Genomic DNA, 13,554 nt, shown 5'->3' with positions numbered 1-13,554 from the left:
ATATTTTATACTTTGTCTTATTTTATGTGTCAATTCTGCTTTTTAATTGATTCTGCTCATATTTATGCTATTTTGTCATACAAGTTCATATTTTTAACTAAAATTAGACTGTATATCTAATATACAATTTACTTACATGAAATGATGTTTTTGTTTGTTTCTTTAAAATAAACACGAAAAAGAACTTAAGGATGTTCCCTCCTCTTGTTTTAGAAATTTTGCCAGATATTCGGAATCCTCAGGTTTTTTCCATGTAGTGCCATATAACATTTTGCCCGCTAACCCCCTCTTTTCTTTCCATAATTTGATTACATATAGTTTAAAATGCCATCTTTGAAAATCTTATAAAATCCTTATTTTTTATAGTTTTTGAAATAAAAAATGTGCCACTGTAAAATGTATGAAAAATCTGGAGAGAATTATTTCACGCCAAATTTTCAATGGCATATATCTCAAAAACAAGCACATTTTTTTCTGCTTTTTTAGTTCCTTTATTTATAAACTATCAATCTATAACAGTCTTTTTAAAAGCTTGTTATTTTGAAACAGAGTAGCAAACATCCTTAAAGACCAGAAAATGTAATTGTAGTCTGATAACTCATATCAACTAATTGGTTTGTTAACCTATATCTAATGTTTTTGAATCAGTCTGCCACACGAATCTTAATTTTCATAAACCAATCTGAGATATTGACAAAAAAAAAACAAGTTTTAATTTTATTGTATAGACAGATTATTATTAACTCACTTGGACTTTATACTAGAACTTGAGCTTCCATCATGTTTAGCAATTGCACGTAAATGATCCCATGAGGCTTTACAATCTAATTCTAATCTGTTCAGTTTATTGGCAAGTTCATCCCAATCAACCTGAAATAAGAATACATATTTTACTATACAAGTACATTTTTGTCCTTTATGTAGAATATATACTTTCAGAAAAACCTTCATTTTTCAGTTTTGTTTCAGAAATAATACATAGTGATTCTCTTTGATTTTTTAAGTTATATGTTAAACCTTTTAAATTGCAAAGATCAGAAAAAACTCCTGGTAAAAATTCATAGACTAACAAGAAAATATGTGTCCATAGCACACCATGCCCAATTCATATGTTTTTGGATTTCCATCATTGTCCATGTTGAGTGAACCACGAAATTTTGGCGGAAACCCTTCGTTAGCATACACATCAAAGGATTACCTAACTATGAACATATGTACATGTTCCGAGATTCAAAATATGACTTCAAACTATCTTAAACCAAATTTTAAACTGATACAAGACGGACAGACAGATTGGAAAAAATGATGACCTTCTATTGTTGTTAGTTGGGTATAAAAATTGATACATTGAATCTGGAACTTCCCCCTCTTAACATCTAGATAATGTTCCAATAACTGAATATGAATAAAACAAGTATTCTGAAATTTTAAAATAAAACAATGAAGTGACACTTACCCGTGAACATCTAGCTAATGTTCCTATATCTGAATATAAATCTGTCGTGTCTGGGAATTGTTCGTTGATGATGCTACACAAATGATGAAGTAATGAATGTTTATGTACAGTGTCTTTAACTTCAGGTATTTTGGTTAAATAATCGATACTGAAGCCTCGCGCCTGAAAAAAAAAAACAAGTTGAATCAAATCTGGGAAATCTGCTTGATGAAAAGTAATTCATACAATATTGTTGGATTAAGAATGAATTTATTGAAGAATATAATAGCAAACTTACAAAAGTAACATCATAAGAAAGCAGATTGATTGTTCTTTGGTTTCTAAAGACTGAAGAATGTCCTGTTAGGAATTTGTTCTAGCCATTTGCCTTGAATCCATTTAAAATATTTACCGCTAGAGATTAAGCAACTTATAATTAATCTACCTGCCAATATCACGTCAATTAGATTTTTATGGTTCTGAATATTCAATTTCCAACTTATATAAATAGTAAAAGCCATATCTTTCTTTCAGTTGCATTTAAATTTCCCATTATTATTCCTAGTCAACAAACTTTGCAATATCAACCTAATTTATTTATCATAAATTTTGTTCTCGTCCTGAATATGCATGTAATATTTGCCACTGGACATTAGGCATACAACAATCAAACAATACTTACTGAGGCTCCATTTAAAAAGTTTCCAATGGTTAATACAACTGATAAAATACATTTAAATGTTTTATTGTTCCGTAATTCATCTATTCCTTTCTTCAGGTCAGACAATGGTTCAGCTACTTCCTGTAATCAAATATTATAATCTGTGTTTAACTAAATACATTGTAGGACTATACTTTATACTGTAGATTGTTTTGTTTTTGTGAATATCAATATGTATTGACGAATGATAATTGTAATTTGTGGATACTTGCATTGATTGCCTGGTACATACAAGCTTTAAGGAAAGTTGAATTTTGTTGAAAATTTGTTATTTGTTCTTCAATCATATCCATAAGATACACAAAAGTTACCACTCCACAAAGAAAATGAATCCACAATTACGTCAATAATACAAATGATTTCTTTCAGTTTTTAGTGTCTTGCATTTCTTTTTTAATACAAATTCTTTTTCACCAATTTCTATTTCCTTTAGTATTTCCTGAATGAGTCAATATGCTCAATTCAATGCAGCAGGTAGGGGTAATAATAACATTTCATAAATGTCTTTGTCCATATAGTTATACCTTGAATACCATTGTTTGATATATACCTTGAGAAATATATCTTATCCGTTGCTTTTTAGAAACTGTGAAATTACATGTACATTATTTCATACAGTACCTGACAAGAAAAAATTCTCAATATGATTGATTCTAGTTTCAAAATATAACTTGAATAGATAAGTTGTCACTGAAGAACTTCCAATCAAGATCATAGTCTGGTTCCTTTCATGTAATTACTAATGTTATTTTCTTTATTTCATTATTGTTTGATCCACACCCTCCCCATATCATTCCCTTTGCAACCACAGAGGCTGTTGTCACTAAATTTCACTTAAACTCTCAAAATGAAAGACTTACTGATTCAATAACTTCATAATCTAACTTAAATAACCAGAGAGACAGTCGAGCCTGTAGTTCACTAATAGATGACAATGTGAGGAGAAACTGTTCGGCTGTTCCAAGTGGGATATCTGGATTAGCCATCTGAGCTTCTAAAATCTTCCCCTTTTCTTCTTCAGTTGGAATCATAGATGTTAAGATTTTCTGTAAAAGTTAATTTATAATTATTTTATTTGTATATTTTTAAGTTAATTTAAAGTTTTATGTTCAATCAAATCAAATCTATCAATCAATCATTGTTCTATCAAATTCAATGTTTATCATTCAATCAGATTAAATATAATTTGCCTATACATCTATAAACAGAGCGAGTTTATTTAAATGTGGTTAAGTTTTTAAATAAAAGTAAGACTTAAAGTCACTACTTGGTAAGAGATTTATTCATGTCATATTTACTGACATCTTCATTTATTAAAGTTATAAAAACTTTAAATTCATATCAAATGTATATGTCTTTTTCACCCAGAAAGATAAACACAAATGTCATTTTTTTTTTAGTTTGTGTAAGTGAAGTTGATAAAAAAATTTAGAGAAAAATGGTACAGTATAGATATTCAATTATTTTCATTATACATGATGTTTGCAAGACAGAGATGCTGCTACTTATTCTAATGAAATACCACTGAAATACTGTCATGGTTTTCTGAAGAATGGACTGAAACAAACAATACCAATCTAGTTGGGTAAACAGTTACACAAGTAAATGTATATATATGCTCTAGTCATTTTCATGGCAGAACAATAACTTGCCTCAATACCCTCTTTGTTCATAATGGAGTTATCCATCTTTAAAATTCCAGCTTTGATGGTCCTTGGTGGAGGTAGAACTGTTAAACCAATGTTGATGGCATTTGATCTTTTGGGGTCAAGGACATTGATTTCTTTCTTACCAGCAGCTTCAGCTTTCTGGAAACAACAGTTAAATTGACAATGAAATACACTTACAATTAATCTGGGAAAAACAAAACCTTGATGAATAAACAATATGAACATACAGTACATGGCCATAAGTATTACTCACTTAGAATTTTTTTGGTTATCATGGTAGGATTTTAGCCAACAAGGTGTCGAAAGATGCAGAAATGTCTGAAGATTTTAGGATTTAATATTCGGTCATAATTTTGTCAGTTGTTTTTATTTTCTTCAGATGTGAACATGAATATTTTTTTACCAATTCCATTTGGTTGAAATATATAGCAAATATTCTGACAAAAAATTATACTTGTGTGTGTGTATCATGGTAATAAAAATAAAACCAATGTTTATAAACCTGTAACACGTCTGCTTCTATTGCTACCAAGTTGATTAAAATCCCACCAGAAATGATCCCACAATATTTAAAAAAAAATTGTAAGCAACAAATAATTATGCTCATGCACTTTAAATTCATTCCATATTATCACCTTGTTTTACGTTTGTGTTTGTATGTCTGTTTTTTTGGAGGAGTGATTTGTTGGTGATTGGTGTAGTCTATTCCAATGACAAATATTGTAATAATTTCTCTTATCCTTTTATTTATCATTCATTTAAATTGTGATTTAAACTTTTTAAAGTATTTTTTAAAGTTTGTATCTGATAAGCTCAAATTCCAAGCAAGTATCTATGAATAAATTTTTTTTTTTATATTTTGATTATCAATTTTGAATTTAATTCAAATTTGACCAAAGTTCACACTAGGTTTACACTATTAAAGTTACAGTCATTTAACAGTTTTTGAGTATGATTTTCAAACTCAGAATAAAAAATCCACCAATCAAAATATTGAATTAGGTGTTTTGAGTAAAAATTTTGTACCCTTTGAATACTGTGTAAAGTTTTAGGGCAGAAAGTCCTGGTTTAATAATGTTGAGGACTGAAGATGATGTCAAAAGAATAAATGTGTATAGCATATTTTTTTTTGGACTGGAAACTTTTCTTTGTAGTTGTACGGTCTAGATGAATATTTGCTTTCTGTATATCAAGGGATATGATTTATATGTCAATTGAATATCTATGCCAATGGTTCTTTATCATCTGTTTTTAACTCCAATGTCATAATGTACTTAATGTCTAATGATTGTAAGCAAACAAGCAAAACAAAACATTTCTTGAGTAAGTAAGGGGATCGGGAAGTAGAATTAAGGGAAAAAATCATGCAAGAGTGGACTAACATGCTTTTATAGTACACACTCAACTATTCTAACCATTAGATCACGCTATATTTGAAACAGTGTCCTTGTGAGGAAGTGAATTTGAAAAAAAAAAAAAAAAAACAGAAATGGGCCATCTAGTGTAATGGGCTGGGACAAACTTTCTAATTAGATATACCAACTGTTAGTTCACTTTTTATATTTTGAATTCATCATTGTAAAATCTTCAACAACAGATGATAATGGCAGATTAATAAATGAGCTTCTTCTATGTTTTGTGGTTGATAAAGAAAATGTGAGTATCTATCATTGTGATATGCATCCTGTCACATTTTTCAAACTGCTCCTAATTGCACTTCAATCATATTAAACTAGTTCAGTTTAGGAAATTTTTCTTTAGGTACTGTATCTAAATAAGAGTTTTCTGTTGAAATTAAACTAGAAAGATAGCAGAAAATCAAAGAACTTTTTATAGTGGAGATTTTTAGACATAACTACAGAAAATTGTCCCATGTATCCTGTGATAGTATATAGCTGCTGCTGGTTCCTACATTCTGAGATTATTGCTTTACAGAATTTCAATAAATTTATGAAATATCTGTAGGTTTCAAACAAAATTTTCTCCAGGATTTGGAGATAAATAATTAGCATGCAACTAAACTCTTGGAAAAAGATGCCTTTCAAAGGATAAAAATGAGAAACAAAATAAAGTTCCTTTAACTGTTTCTCAGGACAAGAATTCTAATTTGGTGTGAAGGAAAACAACAAATTCAGAGAAAGAACATAAATAAATTTATAACTCTATCTGATATACTTTATTTAATAGATTAATTATGATGGTGGTGTGTTTTTCTACGGGAATGATATGGGTAAAAAATAAAAATGAAAGGGCAAACTGGCATAAATAGAAAGCTATCCCATCATCCTTACCACATCCTGTTGTTGTTAAATTATATACATGCAATAGCCAATCACAGAATTTTATGCAAATTAGGCACCATGACCAAATAGAGACAGCAACACACAGTATGAAATAGAAAAATGGTGAAATTATTAACATGATAATGATGATACAATGATTTCCTGAAATAAAGTTTGAGAATTAGTTGACGATCATGCATTCTTATTTCTACCACTTTAATACTAAAAACATCAATTTATTAGACATTATTTTTTATCATAACAACATTTCCAACAACAACAAGAGAACAGAAATTCCTTATATTATGTCATGTATATTATAAGTTTACAGCGAAAAGAAAATACTTTTATTTTCTTTTTTATTGTTGTTAATACAAATAATGTATTTTACAACTCAAGATTGCCTTTATAAACTATTCCGTCTTTTCCTCCAACAAAGATTTACATTGTAGTAAGTACTTGTGTTTTGATCAATAAAAGATCAGCTTTTCTTTAGAATTCCTCTTTTAAGTTACAATGTAATCATATGAATGATGAAAGACACAGCATATTTATACATTTTTCCTCAGTTGCAAAAGTAAAAACATTTTTTTTTTCAAAATTTTATGACAATCAAAGAAAGTAGCAAGAACAATGCACTTCTAAGAAAACTTAAAATATTTTCTTCAAATGTCTGGACAGTCTACCATAATTGCAGATGAACTAAAGCAACACTGACCTTTTGTTTAATTTCACTCATTCGAGTCTCAAACAAGTGTTCCAGTTTATCAGGGTCTACTTTAACATCAATGAGGTCTTTCCATACAGTTTCTCCCTTAGTTACAGGGTGTGGCTGTTCTGGTTTGACCTCTTTCCAATGAAGTTTTAATGTCTTCTTTTTCTTTTTTAATGTTGACCCAGGTGCAGGTGGCAAATTTAATGTATTTTGTGGTGTTCCACCAAACATTGGTGGTGGTGGGGGAATTCCTCCTGGTAGTGATGGGGGTGGAGGAATTCCCATTCCTGGGGGAGGAGGAGCTGGAGGGGGACCACCTATACCAAAGGGTGGTGGAGGAGGAGGTATTCCACCAATGCCAGGAGGCCCTCCAGCGAATGGCACTGGAGCAAAAACGTCTATATCTTCATCGTCACATAAATCGGTAAAATCCAAGTCTTTTATTTTTAATGGCCGGTGTAATCTTTTCTTAAGTTTGTCCCATTGTAAATCACTTTCTGTTAGAACAATTTCCGGAGAAGTTGGTTTAGGTTTAGGAGGTTCATTAGGTTTTACAACAAGTCCCTCTTTCGCTTTAGATATAAGTCCACTAAGGTCACCTTTCGGTGCTTGCTTTTCTCTACCATTTTGAATTTCCGGTTTTTGTTGAAATCTATCAATATTTGACTGAATTCTATTGTCATCATAATTTTCTTGAGGTTTCATCATAGGAATTCCACCATTGTTTTGTGATAAAGCATCTTTAAGATGTGACACACTCTCACCACGATTTTTAAGGACGTCCACATCAGGATGTTGTTGTGATTGTAATTTTTCTGTTAATTCTCGTTCCTTCGCTTTGTCTTCTTCCTCTTTTGTTTTTTGCATGTACTGTAACCATCGACTATTACTACTATTAGGACTAAGTTCGTTATTATTTTGTTCCAAAGTGTTCTGAGATTCATTATATTTATTATTACGCATTTCAATGTCATTTTGTTGTTTTATTGAGTATCCATGAGACTTCTGTCTTCCATCGTCTGCAATTAAAAGGTTTAAAAACTCATCTGATTACAAGTAAGAATTGAAGCTGTTTATATATTAACAACAACATGGCTTTTTTCATTTGGTAAAATGCTTTCATATGAAGATTTCATAACAACATAATACATTCCTTATATCAATCTGTAAAATATGTTACAAATTTTACATTATTCAACATTTTCTAATATCAGTTTCCATGGAAACAATAATTTAAACAAAACCAAAGTATAATATTGATCAAATAATAAGTTTTATAAATATTATCCTTCTACTAAAGTATAAAGTTTTTAACTTATGGTTGTGAATAAAACCAGCAGAATATTAAACTGTAAAACACTATATCTTCAACTACGCATTAAGCTAGAAAAAGTTTTAAGCCACACTAAAGTATAAACAATTCTGGTAACTAGTTTTCTATAACACGTTTACTCTAATCATATGTTGTTATGCTCGCTCTGCTAGTGCGCTAAATGAAAATTTTTACGGTTTTCTCTATATTTTTTTTGTACTGTCATGACTGCTTTAATTACAAGTTTTGTATTGAGCGAGGTAGTATTTTTCTTCCACTGTCATATTTTTCATGTATGTAATAAATCGTGTAGAATTTATTTACTAATTTACATTATATTTTGAATTTTAATCCAAATATACCTTCCTATAAATCATACGACTTTAATTAAAAAGTGCAGGATTAGTAACAGTGGAAACATTAGTCAGAACCTTACCACCCAGTCTCTCATTTTCACCCAGAGGTGGTGAATAGTTAGTTGTTGCAGTCTCCCGCGGTATATCCACCGCAGGAGGCATATTATTATCACTACTACATGTGTCTGTTGATGAATTGCTGGCAACAGATGACCTATCTCCATTTCTATTGACAACTCGCTGACGAATATTTTCGTGCTCCTGATCTTTAAGAAATGAGCGCTGTCTTTCTCTGCGATCTCTGCGTGTTCTAGTCATATCTGTGGGATCAGACCATGCCTTGTTAGTGTTTCACACAATAAAAGTGACAAAAAAAGCCAAACACATCCAAGAATATCTAACAACTCTGCAACTTATAATTCTAATAGCAAATTTTTTCCAAACTTTTAGACACCTAATTTTTCTGTCCGTGCAGTTGTTGTGATTCATTTCTTTAAGACAAAGTATATATAATTGGAAGATATTTCTGATTTTTATGAAATTTGTATGCATTTAAAACTAGTTCAAATGCATCTTAATACAAAAGAAATGATATAGGTAGCTATTAAACTTCCAGAGATAAACAGTTAACAATATAAGATACAGGTCTATGATGTATAGAATATATATGTTGAAAGTTGTTTATGTCAAATCTGAAGCCTATGGGAAATTAACTGGTTGATGAATTTTAGAATCACAAAAAGTTGAAACAAAATCTCCACTAATTTCTTTTCATATTTTATGAGATTTCATATTTATTGTTATTCTTATCATAAGTTGCATTGCTGTCTTGCTTTTTAAGGTAACAAAATCATGAAATTCATATTTAAAAAAAATAATGATATCAAGAAAAAATGTAGAGAAAACTGAAAATGCAAAAACTATCTTGCAAATATAATCTGTGCAACTTGTATGGATTAGATGCATTGAATTTATTCCCTTTTTTCAAAAAATTTATGAAATTCATTCTAAAAAAAGTCAATTTAGTATAATAAAAAAAAATTGAGTATTAAAATGCTGATCTAATTCCTACAAGATACACAAAGTAAAACCATAGCAAAAAGCCACAAAATGTTAACAGACTTGAAAATCTGGTAAAACATGATCTAAAATGTAAAAATAGGATCAGTCACAAAATTGTGATTCAAAAGTGTAAGGAAAAGTAATGTGATCAAGGAGGATGTGTGTCTACTTAGGAGGAGACAACTCCTTACCACTGGAATCAAAGAGAGACGATTTGTCATCCTCATCCTTAGCACTCTCTTCAACCGAAAACATGTCATCTTCCTTATTTTCATCAACCGAAAATAAATCGTCTCTACTTTCTGCTATAGAAACTAAATCATTGTCTCTACTCTCTAATAGCGAAACTAAATCATCAGCCTTACTTTCTGCCAATGAAAGAAGATCATCGTCCCCTTTCATGCTTTCATCAATCAAACCTAAATCTGTCTTTTCTCCATCAGAACCTAAACATATCATATGATTCTTGTATACTCTACAACTTGATATCTAAGACATTCTCACTTAATTCTGTAGACCTTATGAATTAATGTTTGACCAAACCATAGTGTTTCACCAATATTTTCTCATTAAATACTGTAAACCAATTAACTTTTGTGAGAGTTCTGTTTTTTTTACTTTCCTGGGTATAAATCGTCACTATTAGGCAAACCATATGGATAAACCAAAAAGTTAGAAAATCGTGAAAATAAATCTTTGCAAAGTTAGCTAAAGAGGGCTGAATGCCAAAAAAGTATCCATGTAAACAAGTTGTTTTACAGTACTCATAATTTGAAAATAAAACGGATTGAAAACATCAAGATAATAATTGTCATTAACAATATACATGCTTAAAATACAATAGGTATTTATAATGGTCACTGAATTTGTCCCAATTTCCATCCCATAAGTGCTCAGTAGTGAAGTGACCACTATAAATAAGCTATTACTTTCAAACGATGTTAGCACCAAATTTCATCCAGAAGATTTGTCAGGTTTGAATATATGAAGAAATTTCTGATGTTATCTAGATTATCGTAAAGTAAGATTAGCCCATTGTGTAGCTACTAAATCTCCTGAAATTGGTGCACAACAAATCATAAATAAACTCAAAGAAGATACAAACCAATTCATAACACTCATATATAGAAACATTCTCTTTTCATATCTTACTTTTGCAAACTCAAAATAAAAGCAATAGGTTATTATATTTATACAGCCACAATGCTGAAATTGACAAATTTCTTGTTAATTTGCTTAAATTTTAATTACCATTTATAAATTAAGCAGTTAAAAATAAGCCATTTATTTACTCCAATTAAAAGCAATGCAATCATTTCAACAGCCACAGAAACATATACCTATGCCTCAAGTTTGCAAATTATGGTCCATCCAAGAACAGTATATACATGTTGTAGTTCATAATTCTGATGAAAGTGTATTGACTCTGATTTTCTAATTTTGAATGAGAAACAATGATTGTTTTCATGTTTAAATCCATTTTGTTCTTGAATGAATGATGTCAATAAGTTCATGGCCAACAAGTGTATAAATTCAATTTTGCTAATAATCTGAATACTAATGAATGCCTGAACTTACTGTTTTGTGACTTAGGACTAAGTTCTGCTGTACCATTAACTTGGATATTTTTAGGCATTTCTGCCACTTTGTCTGGCGGCTCAACATCTTGAATCATCTCATCTAACCTTGTCCGTCTTTTTCTGTTAGGGTCAGGCATTTGATCCTGGATGTTTTCTGGTGGCAATGAGGCATTCCTAATGGGAGAATTAAATAATTATTTAGCAATACTCAAATAAGGCATTAAGTTGTCTATTAAGAATTGATTCAACTGTTGACAGCAGATTACAGTAGAGGTCATTGATGAAAACCAAATGTACCAGTACAATATAATCTCCTTTTCTAAAGATTGTTTAACAATCTTCAATTTCAATACAGACTTACTTGATCTGGTTATCTCCATTGTCAAACAGTTATAAATTTATCTCCCTTGTCAGACAACTCATAAACTCATACTGCCTATGTTGTCTTTTCAGAAGCATGTTTAGTCAAGAATCGGACATAAACATTTGTGTTTACATTGGGTGCATAGATTTCAAAGAGATTCTGACAAATGATTATGACTACAACAACCCATGGAACAGGAAAATTGATATTCACAAAATAAAATACCACACATATATATGTCCTTAATAAAAACTGACTTTACTGGGGAGTTAAAACAAAATAAACAGGACCTAGTCACAGTTCACTTAAAATCTTGTAGCCTAATTTGTTCAATTTTTATTCCTGTTGATTTGCTATGTACATTTGAATAATTGGTTATTTCTGCATTACATTGATATTATTAAGAGGACCCAAAGTTCAGGTTGCTTTATTTTATGAAAGTTCAGCTGTAGTAGATAATGATCTTATAATAAATTAATAACTTACTGTATGGATTGATTTCTCAGTTCAGCATAGCGTTCTGCTGCTGGTTTCTTCTCATCTTGTAATGTCAACAATGAAGGAACACTTCTATTTTTTCCCTGTAATTTCTTTTGTTGAATTCCTGTAGAATAACGTCTGCTCTTCCTAACACCATCTGCATCACTCTTAGTCCTTGGAGTACGTCTAAAATATATATACTTTGTTAAAACAATATTGTTAAAAAAAAACAATAATTTTTTTACTGTTATCTGTACGAGTTAACTTCAATATTAAGAATTAAAACTGACAAAGAGAGATAATTATCATTCAGTAATATATAAATACCCTGCCTTGTACTAGATTGATACACTGAGTCAAGATTTTTACCATACTAGCTCACAGGGTGATGCCTTACTCTGAACCAACCAGTATTTGCTATCACTCTAAAATGCCAAATGCTTGGTGGAGACGCAGTAAGTACCAATTTTAAAGTATCTGGTTTGACCAAACCTCCCAACAAGGGGAAGATCAAGCTAACATGAGCCTACAGAAACAGCTCAATTGGTGACATGCATAGACTTTGTTTGACTAATTGATGTGAAAATGTGTAGAACTTTATATATATGATTTCAATATAGAAATAGAAGCAGAAATTCTTTATTTGACCAATCATAAAGCCTTGCAGGTTTCAAATTTCAAACAATGATTAGTTATTTTTTAATGACAATACAATATATGTAAATCAGTTTTATTGAACAGTTTTTTTTTCACCTGAGATGTTCTCCCTGTACCTCCTCCTCCTCTTCTACTTGATCTTCATGTTTAAGTGCTGATTCGTATAACTGAAACTGACCAATCAAATCTAAGTCTGCTCCGTTCCTCATAATATGTCGTTGTGTAACACGCTCCATTTCTAACTCTTCTAAAGCATCTGTTACATCATAAAATGTGTCCTGATCTGGGATTGCACTCAAAACCTTTAATTGTAAAATCAAAAACATTATTTGATAATTTCATGATTTCATGAGAAACACAAGATAATATATTCAGATATTCATGGTTTTTTTTCAATCAAGTATTATCAGACACTACTTTATGTTTCGTTAGAACTACAAAATTCTGAATCATATTAACAAATGGGTAGTGAGTAGGATGAGTTATGGTAAAATCTTTAGTCAACATGCTATGTGGTATGGGTTTTGCTCATTGTTGAAGGCCGTACAGTGACCTATAGTTGCTAACTACAACAATGATATGATTTGATCATTTTACATAAAGATATTTGAGGTCATATGAAGTTAACTGTGGCAAAATAGTATTGTTTGACAAAACACAGAAAAATCAATCATCACTCATCAATAAAAGGATTAAAATTAGGAATAAAGTCAAATTCTGAATGATGCCTTTTGCAAACTTTTTCTTCCTTGTTCTTTTTAATTAATTCAGAGAAAAGCAAGGTGCTTGATGTTGGATTGAATGATTGATTGTTGGTGTTTAACCCCACTTTCAGCATTGTTGGCTTTATAGTGGCAGTCAGCTTTTATTGTTGGTAGAAGCTTGAATGCCGAGAGAGAACCATGACCTTTGGCAGAAAA

At 30.6% G+C, this 13,554-nt stretch overlaps 1 protein-coding gene across 8 annotated transcripts in view; it reads right to left on the bottom strand.

Annotated features, from left to right (window-relative positions):
- LOC127702477 (FH1/FH2 domain-containing protein 3-like) overlaps positions 1 to 13,554 on the bottom strand; it is an 88,487-nt gene that overhangs the window by 11,031 nt on the left and 63,902 nt on the right. For 6 of the 8 annotated variants that reach the window (XM_052206687.1, XM_052206688.1, XM_052206690.1 and 3 more), the window contains 10 exons: positions 12,731 to 12,936; positions 11,984 to 12,163; positions 11,132 to 11,307; positions 9,745 to 9,999; positions 6,827 to 7,842; positions 3,809 to 3,964; positions 3,017 to 3,202; positions 2,118 to 2,237; positions 1,457 to 1,618; positions 749 to 870 (listed from right to left, as the gene is read on the bottom strand). In XM_052206687.1, coding sequence (XP_052062647.1) covers positions 749 to 870; positions 1,457 to 1,618; positions 2,118 to 2,237; positions 3,017 to 3,202; positions 3,809 to 3,964; positions 6,827 to 7,842; positions 9,745 to 9,999; positions 11,132 to 11,307; positions 11,984 to 12,163; positions 12,731 to 12,936 — 2,579 coding nt within the window. Of the gene's footprint in view, positions 1 to 748; positions 871 to 1,456; positions 1,619 to 2,117; positions 2,238 to 3,016; positions 3,203 to 3,808; positions 3,965 to 6,826; positions 7,843 to 8,571; positions 8,812 to 9,744; positions 10,000 to 11,131; positions 11,308 to 11,983; positions 12,164 to 12,730; positions 12,937 to 13,554 lie in introns of all 8 variants that reach the window. The other 2 variants (XM_052206685.1, XM_052206689.1) reach the window with 2 other exon arrangements.

Source organism: Mytilus californianus, unplaced genomic scaffold, assembly GCF_021869535.1.
Source record: "Mytilus californianus isolate M0D057914Y unplaced genomic scaffold, xbMytCali1.0.p SCAF_5, whole genome shotgun sequence".
Taxonomy (NCBI): domain Eukaryota; kingdom Metazoa; phylum Mollusca; class Bivalvia; order Mytilida; family Mytilidae; genus Mytilus; species Mytilus californianus.
The sequence above is the reverse complement of the archived record's forward strand: the minus strand, read 5'-3'. Positions and strand labels throughout refer to the sequence as shown.